Raw genomic sequence first — 22,626 nt, 5'->3', positions numbered from 1 at the left:
GTTGCGGATCATATTTTCATGTTTGAAGCATTGATACGATAAAAGAAACGCTTTTTCGCCTACTTCAGCAGCAAAAGGGCGTAACATGGCGCTTACTACTTTATGCCATTAAACACGGGATATATATATATACACGAGTCTTCTGCGATATATCGGCATTGTCGTAAGAAGTTAAAATATTACTAGGCATTATATAATATTTACAACACGTCCTTGTGGCCGATTAAAAATATAACCTGTGTATGTATACCGAGAATTGTTCTTGGAAAGGACCTGCTTGTAACGCGCACGATTCAACTTGCTCGATTTTGATTGGCTGACACCCGTGCTCGCAGCCTGAAGCAAACCTTCGCTGCCACGAACAAATTCCCTAGAATCGATCGCTTGGTAAGTGACAGTCAAACATAACCTCTCGCTTGTTAAGAATCGCCGGGTCACTCTGCCTACCGTGATACTAACATTTTTACGAAGTTGGCTACGCTTATAAACTAGACGAGTTGCAATTGTCGCGGAGCTCTTTTCAAGTAAAATTCTGGGTATATGATATATCATGTGTACGTGTTGGGTCAAATTAGTTTATTTTAAAATTAGGTTTATGTGTGTATATATTATGTACTTCGAACCCAACGTTTTCACGAACTCGACCACATACACTTTTTTCCCCGATTTCCTTATCGCGTTTGCGTCTTTCTCACTGAACGTTGTTATGTATAATGTATATTTATATTGTAGGTATTTATATTGATATATAGTAATGTATTTGTATTACGATGTACGTGCTGATTCGACCTTCTTACTGTCCAGCTTATAACCTATAAATTTACTGATTCGTTTGCTAAAAGTTACTAATCCTTATGTATGTGTATATATATATATATATATATATATATATATATATATATATATATATATATATATACACACACACATAAATAATATGCATTCATTCTTTTACACAGAGTTTATTATTACAAATATTAATACACAGTCATTGTCATGTTTTCGTCGGTATGTTTGATTTTTAAATTTTCTCCTTTTTTCAATTGTGTTTGCCGAAAAGAAATGTACGTACCTACGATATTCGATCGCGGATTCAATATTTTTTTTTTCTCATTTCAAGCTTCTTCACGCATAATTATTCACAACGATGAAAATTGAGAAAATCAAGATTATCGAGTGAAAAAGAGATTGTGAATTGTCGATTCGAACTTGAACAACGTATAAATTATAGCTTACTGAAAAAATGCACGATGTACATTTTTATTACCATGGAATTTGCAATGATAATGTTTATAACAACAAATATATATTAAAAGACATGCAAAATATTTCAAATATGAAGATTTTTTTCACCAACCGAAAAATTAATGCTTCATCACGTATTTAGGTATTTATTTATCCGTCTGCCTACAACCGTCCGTCTATCTACATAAAAATTCTTCACTTCGCCTAACAATTCTGTTTTCTTTCTTCGATTACAGAGAGCGAAATTTTCATTTAATCTTACTTCTCTTCCCTATGTAACTATAATAGTTTCATGCCACTTTACATTTTATGTACTTACTTGTATAATTATAATTAAAAAAAAATTACGAATACACCAGTTAATGTATATATATATGTATATATATAGTCGTGTTCGTTATCGTTAAGGATTTATTTCCAAACCGTCGTCGTTTTTCTTTTCTATAATTTTCACCGATAATCAAATAAACTTCGAGTAACAACATTGGAAAAAAATTATTATCGTTAAAGCGAACAAAGATAATGATAATAATAATAATAATAATAATAATAATAATAGTAACAACAACAGCTACAGTAGTATCGTAATAACATTGTCGTGATAGCAAAACTAAAAATCGATCATATCGCGATAGCATTACCTAGTGTTATTTATGTATGCAACACGTCCCGATTATTTACCCTACCGTGATTCGTATTCAGTAGTAATAATGATAACAATAAATGCAATGATCGCAACATAAAAAATAATAATCGCGAGTGAACATCGGTATAATTTTTTTCTCCTCTTGTATAGATTTTCATACAGTCGACATCACGTGGATTTTATATACACTTGATTCATTTTCATATTTATAAATTTTTCAGTTTGATCGACTAAACTGTGCGTGAAAAAATAAAAGGAAACCAATGAATAAATATCCCGACGTATAAATAAATATATAGATGTGTCTTCTTCCCCTCCGACCAGTGAATTCTTTCGGTTTATATTTATATATATATATGCTATAAAATATTATAGGTACACCTAGTCATTATATGTATATGCCTATCTATATTTACGTGTTAATTATTATGCGTAGATAAATAGCGTGGACGCTGTATGCGAATTGTATTAAATATCTTTCTTCGTCTCTTTGTTCCGTTCCTTATGTTCCGTTCTTTTTTTTTCAAACTTTGATTTTTCACTCCAATTCCTTTGTTTACATAATATCGTTATCGTTATTATCATTAGAATTATCGTTACTGAAGAATTATGCATACTCATATGCTCATTATTATTATTATATTTGTATATTTAATCGATTGCATTAATTAGTATATTTAGTAGTTGTAGTAGTGGTTTCCGTTTATCGTTCATAGTAGATTGTGTGTGTATATTATCTATGTGTTAACTACATACTCGATTTGTTTAGTACGTGATTCTAAAATTTAGAGATTTTGTTGTTTCTCCTTCTGTTTGCATTATATAATCTTTTTAGTGTAGTTGCAGAAATAGTATAGTAGTAGTAGTAGTTTTTTTTTTTCATTTTTCATTTTTCATTCGCGTTGTTATTATTGTACAGAATAATGGTATTTTTTTTTCTTTTTTTCGATTAACTTTTCTTTTCGTATCAATTCAAATTGTTTGACATATAAGTTAAGGATATTATTATTATATATATATATATATATGTAAACGTCAAACCTTGTATATATACATACATATATATTTATACATGTATAATAAATATCAGGTATATATTATATTCGTTGAACGTTTTCGTGTATGTACCTATATTCACGGCGTTTCGTGCCATAGCTTTAACGACCGACGTCAAATCCTTCAGACAATCCCCAATTTGATCCTAGCTATATTATTCAATTTATATTGTTTTCGTTTTTTCGCTTTCACGTAATTATGCCAAATCTCTGAAACATTGTCACGGTATTTTTGTTCTCTATCGATGGCCCGTAAAGAACGATTTTAAAAGCTTCAAAAAATTTGGTATCACATTTTTTATTGCAGGTATGTTTTTTTTTTCGTTTTTTTTTTCTTTGTTGCCCTTTTTTAAGAAATTGGTCGACATTCATTGATAGAAAATAAATTGCACCGTTTAGATTTTATCAGCGATGTGTTTATGTGTGAATTGAAAAAAACATGGGACACAACAGAGCATCGCGGTCAGAAAGATGATAGAAAAACAAAACAAATGATCTTACGTAGGAAATCGGTTATCGAAATTACAACACCGTTCGATTTGTTTGATATCGATTCGTTCGAAAGAGAGAATTTCAGCTATTTTCATACTTCTTTTTTTTTTTTGAGTACAGAGACGAAGACAAGAGGAAGAAGCTGGGTGTTTAACTGATCAATCAAAAGAGCAGAGAGAGAGCGAGAGAGTGTGAGAAAAAAAAATTAAATTAAAAATAAGGAAAACCGTGGGACATGTTTTTTTGATATTGGTACCATAATATAAAAATAATGGACGAAATCAGCGAGGGTCCGCAGGGTTTCGGAGACGTCGGTAGTTTCGCAGCCGGGTTACATGGATATTGATATATATATATATATGTATGTAGGCATGTATATGTATATATATACGTAGGTATAATATATGGGGGGGGGTTTGGGGGGTGGCGATATAACACGGATAGAGATTAGTAATAGGCGTGGACGTAGACGAGGTTATGGAGGGGATGGTGATGGTGGTGGTGATGGTGGTGGTGGGGGTTGTGGATTGGAGTGCAAACTGAGGTAGTTATCGTCGTCGGGGAGGGGGAAATGGATCCAGAGACGGGCGACACCTGGTTCGGGGGACCGGTCCCCGGGTTTACTTGGTAAACGGCGGTGGTTGGGGGGCCGCCGCCTCCGCCGCCCCCGCCGTTCATTTGGGGGCACTGTGGGGGCGGGGCCCCGTGCTGCCCGGCGTGTTGGTGAAGGTAGTTTGGTGGTAGACATACCTCGAGTCGATCGCTCCTTGGCATTTTCTGGGGTACGGCGACCGTCTGCGGAACTACGCCAAGCGGACTTCCGACGCCCCCCGTCGGGTCGGCTGGACCCATTATCGCTGGCATTATGGGGCCAGGCGCGAAGTACGGGCTGTAGGTGCTACCGACCTGCGGCATTCCTGTCAGGTACGGATTCGTCGCCTGTTGACACAAATTCGTAACAAAGAAACGAAAAAGTAAAAAACAAAGGAAACGAACGGAAAGGAACAAAAAAATAACGGTTATTTCTTTTTATCATAAGTACTGGAATGCGTAGGTTAGATTTTATTTATATCGATATTTTGTATATGGCGGATGACAATGATTATGCTGCAAGTTTTCTGTGAAACTCACCGCTCAACCCTGGCAGGTAGGCAACCGAAGCTACATCGTAAATCGTGAAACGGTCAAGCCGAAGCTACATTATTGTTTTCGCGCCGTTAAAACGAAGCTACCACTCGCGTTGTCGCGTAGTTCGAATGTAGCTGCGTTTTACGTTGCCGTGCCATTAAAATGGAGCTACATTTCCTATTGTAAAATAATTAAAATGTAGCTGCATTATTCAAATACCTACTCGGAATGTAGGTACTATGTAGCCGTGAGGCTACACAGTTCAAATGTAGGTACACTTTTGTATTGTCACGATAGTCAAAATGCTGCTGCATTTTTTGTATAGCTACGTAGTTCGAATGTAGCTTCTGTGTCGGTGCTGACGTCGAACGGCCAGTCTCACAGAAACTCCCGGTATATGAAAACTTCTTGATCTAGTAGATAATTGTGATGATCATCTCTGACATTCGGAAATCAATGGAAAATAATTACATCAAAGAAAGAACAAATAAAACAACAAAAACGAGAGTAGTTGACGTTTTTTTCATTTGCATTTTTTAAACGAAAATATACAATTAACGATGTTGCACACTGAGTATGCTGTTTCAAAATTTGACAAATTTTATCATCACAATCACAATGATCGACCATGTTTGTTAAACCAATGATCATACGAGGTTTTTGGTCATTTTTTTTGTGCTCGGAATTAATTTTATTGCAGCAAGATTCTATGAAAAAAAAAAAAAAATTATAAAACAAAAATATCGAAGTCACGAATATTGTTTGTTAGAAATTCAGTTTTAATTAATTCTGATGTATGGTTTTGTAAAATATGAATCAGATCTTCGATATTTCTCCATTGTATGAGACGACAGCCTAATATTATGACATCGATATATATATACGATACGACATTATAAATATGTATGTAAATAAAAATATACGACAGTGTAATACAGAGTTCGAATGGAAAAAAAGAACAAATAAGAAAAAAAGAAAAAAAAAACATTGTGTAGTATAATGTTATATAGATTTTGGAAAGCTTTACGCAACTATAATAGAATAGACGAGCTATTTACCACAGCGTTGGAATAATATACATTCGCTCATGCAATTGCTATGACTACAACTACGATATAATATGTGCGACTGTTGAAATAGTAAAAAACTAAAAAACGATAATGGAACAATCGTAAAACGTTCAAACAAGGACGTTCCTTTTTTCCCAAGTGTAAAATCACAATGAAATTAAATCGAATCAAAATGGAAAGAGAACGGATAAGATTGGAGACGAAAAAAAAAGCAAACAAAACGAAAAACTACTATTTTGAAAAAACCGACAAACTAATTTGCACGATTACTGCTTAATAAAATTTACAGTAGCCTCCCGTCACTGGCCCCCTATTATCATTAGCAATAAAACATGACGGGGAAATTTCCCGCCAGCGACAAATAAGCGTGAGATACCCAAAACTTTGCGTTTAGCGAGGTGAGAATTTATTCTCAGGTGCAGTCCGAACAACGGATATAGTTGTCAAGAGGCTACCGTATATTCTACTGTTTCTACAATCGTTATCTTTCCATTTCATCACAAATATGCATATTTTGATAGGCTTTTCGATTACATTGCGAGAGTAATTGAAGGTCTATGAAATAGGTGAACAAAAAAAAATAAATAAATAAATAAAAACAAGATACTCTTATATTTTTAAAAGAAACAAATAGGCAAGAAAATAATTAGACAAAAAAAAAAAAAAAAAAAAACAAATAATAAAAAAATAACGAATTTAGTGAAAGCCAACCAAAACCAGGAGTTACCATAAAGGCGTGGGTAGCGAGGAGCTGTTGCTGGATTTGCTGTTGGAGATGATGATGGTGTGACGAAGGAGGTGGTGCAGTCACCTCCTGCTTTTTGTTTCATATCACCAATAGGTAGAGGTAGTAGGTAGTAGGTTCATTGCACACGCACGTTATTGCGGTGCATGGGCACGTTCATTGCGTAGGTACGTAGATAGTAGAGAAGAAGGTCAACACACCAACAACCAACCACATTCGAGCGAGCGCGCCAACACAGCGACAACATGGGGGACAGACAGACAGGCGGTACGTACCGTGTGTAGTATTTATTTATTTATCATCATTAATATCACTAATCTGTTAGTCCATCAATTAATTATTCATCGCCGTTACAGGTGCGATAAAGTAATGATTCTACGGATAGTCTCTCTTTCTTTCTGCAAAATTCACAACGATTAATTATCACAGCTGATTCTTCGCCGATCGCTGTTCGTTATTTATTTCAACAATGATTTGAGAGAGAGAGAGAGAGAGAGAGAGAGTGAGAGAGAGAGAGAGAGAGAGAGAGAGAAAGAGGGAGAGAAGATAATAACAGATCAGTGCACAACAGTCAAGAGTTTAACGTGAAGTTGAGCTACGTGGCAATGCGTTGCAACGTGTATAGTAATGATGAGTTAGGTTATGTTCGAGACCCTACCGAGTCTCTTGACAATTATCGTGTTTCTTCGGATTGAATTGTACAATAATGTATATTGATTATATTTAATGATATAATAAATGCTGAAGGTCCGCTACGGGGTGCAAGACAGAGATCATAGCGTCAATGAAAACCATCCTCAAGGAGATTGTAAGGAGACACAGTGGATGAAAATTAAATCTGTTAAATTTTTGACAATTCTTCCGAAATATATCCATATCCGTTCACTGTTTTTGCTTACAATTTGACAAATTTTCAAGTGATCGAAAGAAAATAGAAGAAAGGGGCAAAAAAAAAAAAAAAACTGATCTATATCTCCGAGAAAATGTTTTTCTTACGTACTTTTATTATTGTTTCAGGTTTAAATTGATGATATTAGACACTTATAAATGATGAAAATGAAGAAGTGAAAATATATTTATTATAGCTAAAAGAAAAAAAAAAAAAAACAAACAATAACAAGAGAGCGGGAGCAACATTGACGAAACATGCGACGTGCTAATCCTTCATTCAAATAATAATAGTAATAAAAATATCGTATGTCATTTTACGTTTCTTCGTTTCTTTCTGTCCCTGTTTTTTTTTTCTTTTTCTTTTTCTTTTTTACTCCATCACAGCGAAATATAATCAGAATTTACGAGGCTTAAATCTATATGGTAAGAAAAATTTATCATCAGAGGAATTATTTAGAATTCATTGGTTCAATTGTTGTTACTACTTTAATTGACGCATGAATGCAGAGAGGAAATAAGAAACGAAGAGACAAAAAACAGATTGAAAAACAAAAATAATAATTTACTACGGTTGGAACTAAAAAGAAGAACAACACACACAGATGATGAGAAACGAAATCTGCACACTCTAAGCTTGTTTATACGACAGGTGTGGAAGTGAATAAGAAAAAAAGATAAAACATAAATACAGATATTTCAATAACGAAATGAATGTATGACGTGGGTGGCATTTTTAATTGACCCGACATATAATCCACCCTGCGATATTAATGTGTAAATATATAAGAAGTGATATCGAGAGACGGAGAGCAACATACCACAGCGGGCACCTGGCCTGGCACTAAGGTCTGTCCTGGTGTAAGGCCCATCTGATGCATCAAGGCGTTTTTCAACGCGAGATGATTCCGACCGTTGATTAGTAACTGGTCTTTAAGATGCTGTGGCGGATGGAAGTACTTGCAAGGTGGTTTCTCTCTGTTACATCGACCCTGGATAACAAGAAGAAGAAAATATGCATGATTAATCATGTCTCAGAAGCAGATTGGCGAGTACTGACAACAGTTAATGACTAGATAACGTTGATGCTTAAAAAGTATTAAAAAATCTACCCGAGGTGAACTTCACCAATTTTTATCATTCCGTGATTTGTTGTAGTACTTAAAACACGAGACACGTATTTACAGGCCAATTAGCTTTGCAAGGGGTTAAATTCACCCCCCCAATGTTTACCCTCAGAAATCTATTTTACAACGAATTCTTAATAATGAGATACATTTTTTGGATCAAACCAATTGAACATTGTTCACGGTAAACAGCCGATACTATGCGCAGTTTTTTTTTTTTTATCCGCGAGACTTGTTCCTCAGATTTATACCTCTTAAAAGGCCCAATTGTAACTAAAAAAAAAAAAACGTGCGTCGTGGTTTTTGATCTGCTGTAACACATCACAGAATGAAGAATATCAGTGATGTACCTCTCGGGCATTTTACTCGTGAGCGTAACTCTAAAGCTAACTGCATGAAAAATCCGGAATTTCATCAGCCTGCAGACGGAAGGCGCTCTTCGCGAGAGGCGATGAGGAAAAAAGAAGAGTCTCGTCGTCTTCGTCATCCAATATCGCTGAAGCGTCGCGGATGCTTATGAGACCCGCGCTAATTAGACCTTAATAATATTAGTTCAGGCAAGACGCCTGAGGATGAGAAGAGGAAGAGGAAGAGTCTGGAGTCTCTGCACGTCCTTTGCCGCCGCGGATCAAGTCGGCACTGCGTATAATCGCGACCCTTAATTTCACCAACTGCCTTCCACGTTATGGTCATGGTGACCCCGATGCTTATCAACCCCAGACGTCGTCAAATATATTCCTCTAATTAAGCGGAGGTCCAGCATGAGTTACGTCAAGTTAGATTAGGTCAGGTCAGAGTTGGCTTGCAATTTTGCGCCACTCAAGCTCAAAATTCACCTCTTCGAAATGATAATAAAACCCCAAATACGCTCCACGTCTTTAAACTAATCGCGCAAAACTCGGAACGCGATTTCGACACTGTTTCAATCGCTGAGAACAATCTGAGCATTTCGGTTCTTCGATACTCTACTTTTGTTCTCCATGAAAATTAGCGCATTCACAAATAAAAACCCACCTATAGCTCATCGTCTCTCTTACCTGTTATCTTAGTCTATATTTTTAGCTGCACAGAGTCAAATCATAAACATTCTTAGTCACAGATACTTGAAATCCGTCAATATTTTCAGCCTCACATACGCACATACATAAACACACACACACACGCGCGCGCGTACTAATTTAAGTACGGTGGTTACACCGTGGCGGACCGGTAAGAACTGAACTACTTGCTCTCGGGTATCAGATTCCTGATTTTGGCGTCTGCACAGATGTGCTGACCTCTGTATACAGCGAGCACTACTACTACAAAAACAACAACATCAACAACTCTGATACAAGTGTTCGAGACGAGTCGTGTCAACATGCTCCTTCATTCCATTCTTATATGTTCACAGGTGTTGTGAGAGATCTTTTAAGATTCATTCGAAGAAAGTAAGTCGACCCTCATTAGTGAGGGTTTCAATCGTAACTGAACTCGAATGTTCTTCAATATGTATGATATTACACACGTAGTCCTTTATCCCAAGGTTTAGTCGGAGTTGAAATTCAAGATTTGAATATGTTGTTCATGTTTTCCTTCTCATTTTTCATAACTTTTTTTTTCTCCTTCATGTTTATCGTCTTGGGTGCATTCTTCTGATTCCTTCATTTTTTGAACTTGCTAATTATTCTCTCAATCTGTTACATTGTATTCTTGATTCTTTTTCTTTATCCTCTTCTAGATATTCATCATCTTCGTCGTCTTCGCTCGATTCGTCAACCACTGTATGTTCTTCAAATGTTCATCGTCTTAAGCATCTTCTAATTGTGATTTGTAACCCTCAATCTCAATTCTCTCTTAATCTTCGTCTATGTGCTCGTCATCTTCGGTATTTGGTCCAATTCGTTACCATCCAAATCTCCTGGATTTTAAACCAGTTCTCCACCTTCTCCTGCATCTTCTCGATCTTATTTTCGATCTCCTACCTCGTACACCCGGGCGTATTGCCATCCCTACCCGGAGTTATCAGCATTCGACCCTAACCAAGAAGAGATGGGATAGCCCTGGACTTTGGCGTAATAGATGAGATGGGCGAAGTCGCGGAGGAGGTGGAGGATGTGGAGGATCCGAACACAAGGGGCGGTTCGGGAATCGATGTAAGAAAACCGATTTCGAGTCAGTGTCATCAAAGCACGAGGTGGGGGTTGGCCATTTGACTGTCGAACGAAGTGTCACCTCGGCGCGACGCGGTGCAGCATGGATGGGCATCACCGAGGCCGAGGGGCGGAGGGGGTGGCTAATACACGATCCTTCAGCGGGGTGCTAACCCCACTTTATAACCGCGCCTCGTCTCCCGGGAAGAAGAAGGCAGCGCGGGGACTGGAGAGATCTACTCCTAGGATCTCTTCTCGGCACGCGAGGTTCAGATAGAGAGCGAGACGCGGGGAACGAGGAACGAGGAACGGGGAACGGGGAACGGGCGTAAGGGGTTACCTGGGAGATTACTAGGATTTGCGAAGAGATTTGCATATCGATTCCGACCCCCCCACAATGGGGCGTCAGCAACGAACCTAGTCCAGGATCATCTCGGCTGTATCTTCTTCTGCTTTCACGGACCGGACAAAATCGCAATCGTTCTTCAGTCTTCGCTTCGCGCTTCAAAGGACAAAGTGGGAGAAAAAGGAAGACGTTCGCTGTTTAATGCGTATTCATTTTTTGATCCAGCTTTGCCGCTTCTTCTTGAAATGAACATTGTGCGAAAAAGGAGAGAGTGGACAAGGCTCCAGGTGATCGATCTTGGTTCCAATTATCGACACGTCTACGTGGTTAATTGAACACTGCACCCTTTTGTTGCTCAGGGGTCGTACTTCATCCCCGTTCAACAAAGGAAAAGAAACACCCGGTCCCGTTTTTCACTCACCACGTAATACCGTCGGTGATGATCAACAGTCAGCCGAACGAGGCGCTACTCTATTCTCCTCAGAGCTGGTCAATGAGATAGTGACGAATAAAGTCTTGTCTGGTAACGATGAAGAAGAAAAGATGAGCCTGCCTCTGTTAAAAAGCGACTTAGTTCTCGAGTCTTGACGATCAGGCATGGGAGCCTGTCTGTGGTCACTGAAATTAGCTTTTCTCCTTTCTCTTCCAGGAGGCAATTCACCTGACTGACCAATTAACAATGGAGTGCAATTTTCTCCGTCTGTCTTCGTTTTTTCAAGGTTTGAAAGGTTTGGAGTCGCGAGAACGGTTTTCTTGCATCACCGAGTCGACTCAAGTTCGGGAAAGCTTTCGAAGAGAAAGGATTTGCATTCTAGGCACCTTGTTGTTCTTCTTCATCGACAATTCTATAATCTAAGACTTCGATCATCTTTTATTCCAATCCCTCCATTCATCCTGCTTCTTGTTAACAATGTAAAACGAGAAATAAAGGAGTACTTGAGTAAAAAGTTTTCAGTTCAGTTTCATTTTCACGGCAGAGTCAAAGCGACATTCGGGATCAGGTTGGCGTACCGCGGTTCGCGTGACTGGAGGTAATTTTGCACCATCCGCATCACTACAGGCTTCACTCGCTCCCGTCCTCCCCCTGTTTTAAACACAACTTTATGGGCCAGCACCAGCAGCAACCAGCAGGCAGGCTCATTTAGCGGTATGGATACGTTTGTTTAATCGAATCCAGAGCCCGGCCAGGTAGTAACTAGCTAACTAGTTGGCGCGGAAGCGAGGAACCGCAATTTCACGGGCTTGATGATTAAAATTCGTTCATCAGTAGCAGAAGATCAAAATCAAGGCTCATGGGACTGACTGGAATACCTTCTATTAAAGTTGATACTTTTGCATAATCATCAGCATAGATTTTCTGATATTTGGTTTGTTCCTTACTCAAGTTACCTTCGGCTCTTCTTCGTGTTAAATTATAAATCATGCCAAGATTGCGCTCTGACTGACAAATCGTCAAGTTAGAATTAGGAATAATAAAGACGAGTTTCAAGTGAACCTCAGCGATCATTCAGGTTACTTTCAAACATATGAAGTACAAGAATACAGTGTGACCGCTTTAAAAGTTCGACCAAAGTCTACTTTGATTATCAGCATTAAATATGACACAGATTCTATTTTGAACCATCTAATACTGTATTTTTCCAAGATTAAGTCTACCGAAGTTTTTCGAAAGATTCTGGTTTTTGAAGCTGACCTTCACCGGCTATCTTTATTGCCTTCTGAAACATCACTATCTGAATGTCACTAGCAGAGTAAGTTGTAAAACTTTTCAGAGGTTTATTATTATCATAAAGACGAACCCGTCCGACTATTTGATAACTAAATGGTGTAACGATGTTCGGTAGGCCAAAATATACGAAAGCATATAATGAGTTTACGGAATGTCATCGTTCAGAAGTCGCGAACGGGAGTAATTGACCGGCTTTCGATTGTCACCGATAATGGGGCGTCATAAGCGATTGGCGCTGGCAGCCGGCATCAACGCTTATCACCTGGCCGATCACCTGCTGCCCGACCAGCTGTTGGCTCGTTCTACTTACCCGGCATCGAGCAACTGCAGAGACTGGTTTCAAAGTGGCGCAGTGTAAGTGCGTACCGAGAGTAAGTTGGTCTCTCTCTCTCTGATTTTTTCTCAACTCTAGGAATAACAATAAATATTGCGTGTAGGTATTCGCACTGGTTCTCTCTCTCTCCTTCTCTCTCTCTTTCTCTCTCTCTCTCTCTCTCTCTCTCTTTCTCTCTCTCTCTCTTTTATTTTTTGTATTTTTAAACTTGGATTCATGGTATAAGAACATTTGTATTTTGCCAACGTGCGAAGCGACTCAACTTGTACAATCCAGGCAGTCGTGATCTCCAACCATTTGGCATATCTTTTATTTTTGTCAGTTGACTGGACTGTAAAGGACCTCGAGTCCTTGGTCTTATCAATAAAATTCAATCTCTCTCTCTCTCTCTCTCATTTCCTCCCTTCCTCCCTTCCTCCCTTCCTCACTGATTTAGTTTCACTATTCAAGTTTTAGTAATAAGTGGTTACCATTGTTCACCATTGTTTATTTACCGATTTCCAAATCGTATAATCATATATCCTTGCCAAGGCATAATTAAATGCATCAAATCAAATCAATGTCTCTCTCTTTCTTTCTCCTTCTCCGTTTTTTACCCTCTCTCCGCTTCCCTCCTCGCTTTTCTGCGCCGTTGGTGACCCCAGGTGCGCGGCAGCACCGTGCGACCACCTGCTGCTATCAGGCGATGTGGTTCCCCTCTCCTCTACAGCGGAACAAGGGGTGCAGAACAAACGCCCCACGTGAATTTCGCGCACAAGCTGTACCCTCGCCATTTTACATATATTTTTCTTTCGTGCCTTTTTACATCGCGTACTTTTCCCCCTTTTTTCTTTTTGTATAATTCCCTTTTTTTCAGCACAGCACAGGCCGGGCTATAAATGTGCAGAATATTGCGAACCGGAAGTGTAGTTGCCACGCGGGGGTCATACAATGCCGCCACTTCCGCTCTCCTTTATTGGTTGCTCCCTCCGCGGTCGGTGCTTAAGCCTATCGCTACCGCCACTCATCGTTTTTGCTCGTGCCTCTCTCTCTTTCTCTCTCTCCCGCTAACCCTGCATGCGAAAATGGTGCACGGCTGGTTTCAGAACGAAAATTCGCAAAAACAATTGACGCTCACTGAAAAATCAAAAAGCAAAAATTACTCGCCATTTTTTGCACGAGCGGGGAAAAATTTCACTACCCTCGATGCAAAAAGGGTCTCTGAAACTCCGTTGTTTTATTGTGCATGTTGCTTCGTCAACGCTGCGTTGTATCGTCCATAACTAAGGCTCAAAAACGTATATAATACCTTGGTGCGTGCGTGCGTGGGTGCGTGCAAGAGTTGGTTAATTGAATCGGGGAGGAGAAGTACGAGGTCAGCGATATATCTAACAACTCGGCAACCCTACCCTTATACTCTTTGGGGTAAACGGAACGTAGAGAAGGCGTCACGCGAAAACAAGGAAATTGGCGGATTTTTCATATCCGATGAGATTAGAATTGATAATGTCGGGGGTTACAAAACTGGTTGGTCAATCGTATTTGAAACAATGAACGTTACGACTAATTGCGCGGTGATTTCATTGCTAACCCGTGCAGCGCATAAAAATTTTATTCTATTATTTTTTGCACAACTAGTTGCGAATAAACGTATTCACAATTTTTACGGATCCTACTGTAAGATTGGAATCTTGTGCTCTTATTGTGCCTTTTGTTGCAACAAAGAAAACGCTTTTCACTAAGTCACAGACAAGTCTGTGGAAGCTAAAATGAGTTTTTCATCTAACCTCAACGTTAACACCTCAGTCTGACGGCAAATGACCAAAATTATATTTTGTTTCGGTTTCTTGCAATCTGGTGCCGAAGAAAGAAAGCTTTCCGTAGAAATAAATCGTTAAATATTATAGCGTCTCAAATGATATTGATGAGCTTGAAGTTAATATTCATTTGAAAATGGATGAAGAGTTTTGTGCTAATCTTGTGCTAGTTTGGTGTGGCATACTTTTTTCTACTACAGATATGATTTCACGTCTGCGTGATTGATCAGAAGGGTGAGGGATGATTAAGACTAATACTTTAGCGTCCGACTGTTAGCTGCACACGAAAGAGAAACGAGTCCGTTATAATTGTGTATTTTGAAATAAAAGAGTTCTTCTTCTTCTTTCTTTTTTTGACTGTTCTGGACAGATGGAAGAAACGAAGGGTTGAAAAAGACCAGTACCGTTTCCAGAACGTCGAACCTTGGTGAGTTCCAGACGTGGGTAGGAAGAGGGAAACTAGGGGAATGTAAAAAGTCGAAGATGGTGAAACGACTCCCGAGAGGCTGGCCCAATCAGCCGGGCTAGCTATTCAGAAAAGAGAGGGAGAGGAGAGGGAGGGTTGAGGTATTCCTTGCGCATAGTATATACACGTAATACCACTTCGAGCTCGTATACCTGTCCTCCTACATTCCCGACACGCGAATACCGAATACCGAATGCATACATAAATACGTTACATGTGAGTGTCTAGAAACTGCGGAAGAGGCGATAGCAGCGCGGCCCCTTTGCCCTCCATTTTTTTCCCTCCTTTTCCGTCTCCATCTTCGACTTCTCAGCGTATAAATAAGTAAATTCATCTGCAAATATACCTGTACCTACGGGTGTACTATGCATGTGCAGCGATGAAATAGGGGTGCATTGGGAGTCTAGGGAGAACGGGGAGAACCCAATCGGTTCTCGTTATTGACGAGGCGTTCGAGTTCTTGCAAAAATTTCTTGTACAAATGCACTCGGCAAAAAGTAAGCTAGGTATAATACAAATCAGTATGGCAAAAAATGTTACTTTTATCAAAAAAAAACGTCGTCGGGGAAAAAGTTCACCAATCTCGATACAAGTGTTTGTTCTAACTTCCCGCTTTAAGGTAAGTGAAAAATAAAATGATTAGAAATGCTGAGAAAAAGGATTTTTTTTATGGTTAAATTTACCCTTCGTTGCCGATTTCGGGTTTCGTATTTCGACTTATAAATAAATTCCGTCTTTTTTAGCAGAGAAGAGATGAAAACTGAGAAAGACCATCGATCCGGGGGGTACCGATTGTAAAATATTCAGTATTAGAAATTGCAGGTGAAAATTAAGGGTTAGCAATATTGCACCGCGGTTGGTACATCGGGGGTGTTAGTTGGATGCAGGTAGAGAGAGTTTCAGTTTCCGGTTGATCTGTGGCTCCCTTGCCGTGAGAATCGATGCCGTTGGGCAGCCAATAACCATACATCGCTCGGCTATCACTCCCTAGGGTTCTACCGCCGCTGCCCCCTGCCGCCTCCAGAGCTTGCTTCCCTTATTACGAATAACCATTGGTGTTGCTCCAGGCAAGTGCAGAGTACCTATAGGTGTCTATATCTACATGTATACGAATATCAGCGACTATGCAAACATATTTGTATACCAGCTAGCTGTGACGCGAACGTCGTAGAAAAAAAAAAAAAAAAAAAACAACTGTTTTTCATGAGCAATATTTTCTTCGTAATTAAAACGTTTCTTGTGTAATTTAATACATTCCCAATTTCGTTTGTCGTCTCTGAAAACATAACGAGCAAAACCAAAAAACGAATACTCCGACTTGTGAAACGTGTTGAATACATGCAAGCGTTTATGTGAGTATTTTTGTGTGTGTTTGTCTCATTTTTCGGTTTGAATTCCTCGTTCGAATTGATGATCCGAAAACGGCACGTTTTACGTCGGCGTCCGATGGACGGAGGAGACGGGTGGTTGCGGCGCCTGGCGTCGCGACGCGCTCAGCTGATCTCCGACGGACTGTGTGGGTGGATGGACGTCGGTGTAGCTCGGACGTGGGGAGTTTCTGTGATGCTCGAGGGGGGGATTGGGGGTGGGTGACAGTCAGAGTGGCGCCGCGACGCCCGCGTGACGTCTGTCGGCGCGTCGGGGCCAATCAATAGCATCCCCATGGCAACCACAGATAACATCGCGTGTGAGCAACACGCACACACGTAAGAGAGGTGGTCGAGGGTGTTGGGCGTCACGCACACGTGGCGGTGTAGATGGCGCAATCGGTCGAGAGTGTACGAAGCCCGAGGTTTCGCAGCGGTGGCGCTCGCGTCGCTCCGGCCGGTTAAACGCTTCCTCGAACCGCGTGGGGACTCGGCGAAGACTCGAACCTACCCCCATAAAATTCGGGCGAAGGACGAACGGACGGATGGATATCGTCGAAGACGCCTCACAGTCGCCAAGGGTTCCCAGACGCTGGCGCGTGGAGACACTAAAAGAAAGAGAGAGGTAGGGAGGGTGGAAGGGAGAAGAGCCTAGTCGTGAAATTGGAATTGTGCGCGAAAAATTTCGTGGGGTAGGGTCGTAGGGTAGGGTAGGGTTGGTATCGCGGAATTGGCACGCGGCCATCAAATGTTAAACTCACACGCGAACTTCGCTTTCTTGTGTCCCTCGCCGTTGCTGCGCAAGGATTAATAATCTTTTACTGCTTTCCCGAAATTCTACCCTGCACGTATACTTTTGGAAATATGTGTGCTGGTACCGAGTACATATCGGTGGGTAGATTTTTTTTTTCTTTTCAAGTTCACGAATAGTGAACATAGTAATTTCAACTATTGCCTGAATTCGCTTTGGTTAATAAAATTGATGGAATAAGAGTTGAATCATCGTTCATTTCGAGTTCCAAATTACTTAATAACCGTGAAAAGTTCGTACCGACCTAACGTGGGACGTAATCACGAAGTTTTTGATAATTCGTTATCACCGATGTACTCCAATTACAACGCGCCATTAGATTCCAATTAACTGCCCAAACAAATATCGAACTAAATGAAAATCGTATACTGTAGTATCCTACATCCCTCCCTAGCTTATATACTCACATCACAAGTTCCGCATGCCGCCCACCCTTCTATGCCAATATACGACCGTACCACACCGCACGCGTGCAAATGTACAATGTACATACCCCGGTGCGAGGATGTGTGTATTGGCAAATACGTAAGCGTGCTCGTGTATGGGGGCGTACGTATGGTGGCCGGCGTCGCGGCGCCACTCCGAGGCGGATTCACCCCCGCGTCACCGGCATCACCGTCCAACCCCCAGGCCCTGTGCCTCCGCTCAACCCTCCGTCGAGACGACGACGCCACGAGGAATTCGTGTGCGCGACCCGATCAGCTGGCCAACCGCCTGGACAGCTTCCAACCGGGTTAGTTAAACCCGCTTCCCACCCCTGATCCTACCCCCACCTCACATTCTCTGCCCACCCGCAGCACAATCACAATACCAAAATTGTGTTTTTGCTGATTTTTTAACCATTGTATTGATCAAATCTGCGTGAACGTTCATTTTTGTTCGTAAGGTGAACCAGAATGAAGATTTGATCATTTGTGTAGATGGAAAAAAATAAAAATCACTTTTTAAAATAGACCGAAGTTTAATTCTTCATTCTTTGTTCGGGTATTTTTTCAGTGTTATGATATTCCCGGTTCGGTGATCTTGTATTGTATTTTCATGCAGAAAATCACCGTTTCACGTAGTAATGGAAACAAACTAGGGATATGCGCTTCGTGAAGCTGAAGCTAGCAGCCAGAGTTGGCAGCTAAACGTGTTAAACGTTATGGAAATAGAAAAACGCAGTCCATTTTTATTCTCATAATTCGATAAAAGTATCGGTGGTTCAAGGTATTTCACAAAATTTTGATTTCCGGACTTCATTACCTTATTCGAATGAACATCGTAACGTTTGGCTGTTAATTCTGGCAGCTAGCTTCAGCTTCGTACGCGCTTCTTGCGAAACAGAGAGTAAAAACGTAAATAAAAGTAGTGTAAAGGAAAAATTCATTCTCACTTGGAAAAGTGAGAGAAAAAATAGGGGAAGAGCTGCCTCGCTGCGACGGCCGGGGCGTCGGGGTTGTTATTTGCGTAATTTAGCTTTGGAAGGCGTCGACGACGTCGAGATAGTCAGGCGGCGGTCGGAATCCTTGGCATTTGATTGAAAATTTCTCGCCCCGTGGAATGAGACCGATGGGTTTTGGGGGTAGGGAATGCTAGCTTAGGGTAGCGGCATGACATTCGTACAATTCGATCCTTCCCCGTTTCTCCACTCTTGCGCGTCGCTTGCAACGGAGGCTCGTCTTCTTCGGTGATGATACGATTCCTCAATACCAAGCTACGCCTCTTTCTCTTTCCCCCTTCACCCCGCCCTCTCCAACCCCAGGGGATATTAAGCCAGCGCGCAAATACCGAAACCCTTAATTTTAGTAGATATCTACCCACGCACGAACGAACGCACGGACGCACGAAAGCACGCACGCGTGTTGGTTCAGCACGTATTCCCTTCGCAGATTAGATATCCGGGCCGCAGCTGATATCTGTCCATCTAAAACTCACGCAAGCCCGGAAACCAACGGTTCTCCAACCCTTGCGTTGTGACAAGATTATAATCCCGCCGGAGATATAAAAATTTTGGACATGGAAGCAAGGTGGAAAAAGTAATGTTGAACAAACATTAAGCATCGTAACACAACGAATTCGAAATGAAATGCAATTTCGTAAAACGCAGCTAACCAAAGTGACTCCACATTTTTTCATTAATAGATAAGTGAAAAAATAGATACACCTCCTCTTTAAGCGTAAGGCATCGTCAGAAATATCCCAACCGAAATTTCCCTCCTACCCCTATCAGCGTGGTAACGCGATATTTAAATGTCAGGCACATAACACGCGCGCTTTTCCTCCTCCTCCTCCGCCTCCTCTCCTCTTCTCTTCTCTTCTCGGTTTCTTTTTTTTTTTTATCCCTTCCATTTCACATCTCAGGACGATTAGAAGAAGCGACTCGTTCAAGGTTTTAGGTATACCTATATATTATATTGTATATATGTATAAACCTCCGCATATGCGTATCGAGCTTTTATCAACTCACTCCCTTGTCTCTTCAGGTGGAGTAGGTTTCGAAGTAAACGAGGAATATTACACACACCACATATAACGATGACAAAGTTTCCCAAAGAAAAAAATGAAAATATGCTGATCATGTGTAGTGATAAATAAATAAAGAGGATTTCTGTTATACTATGGTCTTCTGTGCCTCATGAAATCCGCATTTTGAAAATCTCCCATCCTCAGCGGCATCGTATTATATTTATTACAAGGTGAATACGAACCAAACATGACGGACACTGAGTTATCCCGTTATGCCCGGAAAAGAATAAGACCCGACTCACCTGCAACATAGAATTAGAGAATTGGGTTAGCTCGAAATTTGGTTAGGTTAAGTTACGGAATTAAATTTTGTACGATATAATAGGGACAATGCATCACCTGACTCGTTAGACAACTGAGCACAATGGAGGTGGTCTATTAATATAGGTATACACATACAGCCCCTCGGAAAGTAGGCGAGGAATCACGTCGACTAATACATTTCTCACCCCCGATAGCTGGCAAGGTAACCCGAGCTCTAAACTTTTGATATAGGGCATAAGGTGTATCTAGTTATGAGGGTGGTGTGATAATAAATTAGAAACACGAGGCGAAGAGGCCTGGATCAGCGTGGAGAGCGTGTTGAACTGTGCGCGGTGGGATGTTGCTTCGGTTATTTAAATAGAGCCGGATTTTGATTAAGTTTCAACTTTTGCACTTGGCCGCCACGCGACAACGGCGACGAGTCTTGAACAACACCGTAATCCAAACCACCGGCACCTCGTTAGCCGCTAATTATTATTTAGATTCATCCGCCGTAATTTTTTGTTTATCACCCCTTTTCGCCCCGCGAAATATTCGCAATTTTTAATTTTCTAATTATTTAAGTCACTTAGCCTGGAAGTGGAAGAAAGAAAGTTTCCCAGCTGAGTCGGATATTCTGTATCAAGGGACGGGCGGGCGGGCGAGCGGGGGGATCGTTTTACGATTTCGTTTAATTAAATTTTCATTCAAACTTTTCATCTTATAGTGCTTCTCCCTCTCCTCTCCTCTCTCAACTCGACACACTGACGTCGGCGAAATATATACACATTTTCTATTCTATTTTTCCGCCTTCATCCCGGCACCGGGTGCGGTTAACGCTTCGTTGGGGGTTTAAAGAGTTTCACCGTGGGCACGGCACCAGGAAAATCCCAGTGCAGCAATGTTTCCCACCCGGTGCGCCGGCGACGAAACGAATGATTTTCATAAGATAATCGGCCGCGAGGAAGAAGCGCGGCAAAAATGGGTTGAAAAACAATCAGAGAACAGCAAAGATTGCGGGGCTCGCCGTTAGCAGGGTTGATCTTCTCCTGGGATGATTGCTGCTGGCATGGCGGTCGGGTGACGATGGCCGAGAGGGATAAGCCAATAATCGTATAACGGAGAGATGGAACCATGGAAACTGCAGAGAGGATAGAGGGGGGGGGGGAAGAGAGAGAAGTAGGAATGAAGGAAGAGATACTGACTCTCGATGGTCCTTTCGGGCGCGAGATATGCACGCTCTATTATCTCCAATTATATTATTATCGACGCCGCAGACTTGGCCGAGGTGCTCAACACGCACTCAAACCCCATTGCTCGGCCACTTAGATGCGTTTGAATGATATTCATTATCGCACAATATCGGTCAAAACCAAGAAAGCTGACCTGCCACAGTGATATGGTTTTTGGTGTGGTCATTTTTCAAGCGCGTAAGTTCTTCTTCAACAGGGAGACTTCTTTCTTTTTTGCGATAGTAGCAGCCTGCGACTCCATCTGCAGGAATATCTATTCAATTACTCCAATAATGTCGCGTCATTTGAAACCTTCTCTCTCATCCTCTGCAAGTCGTAATCTCTCTTCATCATCTTCAGAATCATGTCTATCTATCCGTCCAGAACGCTTAGTATCCGATTTCACCGTTTCCATACGATTCGAAACCTTCTACATCCTCTTCGTCTTCCTTAACACGGATGAATTTTTACCTCGGCAGAAAAAACTTCAGACCCTTATCAAAAAAAGCGACCACCATTTGATTTTCCCTGTTTTATGTATTCGGGTAATTCGAAGAGCTTAAACCGACGCTTCGGGGTTGGAGTGATATTTCTTTTTTATCCGATAAAAACAAAAGGAAGGAAAAAATCAAGGGAAAAAAGTCGCAGGCGTTTCTGTTCCTAATCTCGTTACGTCAACCGAGAGTCTGTCCTCAGGGTCGTAGATAGAGAAAGAGAAAACATTAAGCAGCGGCTAGTGTCCGGCGACTCTTATTGGCATGTGAAAGAGCGGATAGAGGTACCTGCACTAATGTAATGAACTTGGCTAGGGTGTCCGTCTATCCGTTGGCCCATCCCACCGCATCGCATCGCATCCCCCGAAGGTTTGGTGTAAGCGAGAAGGTTGGCCAGCAGCTAGCGGGGTAACCCTCTCCGGGTTTTACGAGGCAGCGGGCAGAGATGCCTCGGCTGTTCTCTCTCAATCCACTCTCGGCGTATTAGATGTGCTGCCGTGGAACACAACACGTATACCCACTCGTGTGGTTGGTTTTCCTCTTCCTCACCGTGGCGCCGTGTCCGCGAATAAGAGCGAGCAAATTGGGCTGGGTAAATAAAAAAATATAACCTCATCCTCCCCAACTGGTCCCCGAGCAAAGGGAAAAGTAAGGATGGGGGGATGAGGATCGCGCGACCATGATGACTGACCCCAGCGTTCTACCTCATGAGAAGACCCTGAGACCAACCACCAATGGCATTTCTGATTTCCCCCTCCTTCATCAATGACCT

General features: G+C 41.1%; 1 protein-coding gene across 23 annotated transcripts in view; it reads right to left on the bottom strand.

The window, feature by feature from the left end:
• Positions 1–22,626, bottom strand: part of LOC124305747 (protein muscleblind) — a 281,356-nt gene that overhangs the window by 56,051 nt on the left and 202,679 nt on the right. For 19 of the 23 annotated variants that reach the window (XR_006908440.1, XM_046765468.1, XM_046765466.1 and 16 more), the window contains 3 exons: positions 8,091–8,261; positions 6,364–6,453; positions 4,189–4,377 (listed from right to left, as the gene is read on the bottom strand). Coding sequence is in view for 21 of the 23 variants with exons in the window: in XM_046765468.1 (XP_046621424.1) it covers positions 4,189–4,377; positions 6,364–6,453; positions 8,091–8,261 (450 nt within the window). In the remaining 2 variants the exon portion in view is untranslated. The remainder of the gene's footprint in view (positions 1–4,188; positions 4,378–6,363; positions 6,454–8,090; positions 8,262–22,626) is intronic. The other 4 variants (XR_006908441.1, XM_046765473.1, XM_046765480.1 and 1 more) reach the window with 2 other exon arrangements.

The sequence above is a fragment of the Neodiprion virginianus genome, chromosome 5 (genome assembly GCF_021901495.1).
Source record: "Neodiprion virginianus isolate iyNeoVirg1 chromosome 5, iyNeoVirg1.1, whole genome shotgun sequence".
Lineage (NCBI taxonomy): Eukaryota > Metazoa > Arthropoda > Insecta > Hymenoptera > Diprionidae > Neodiprion > Neodiprion virginianus.
This window is presented reverse-complemented; position numbering and strand designations above follow the sequence as displayed.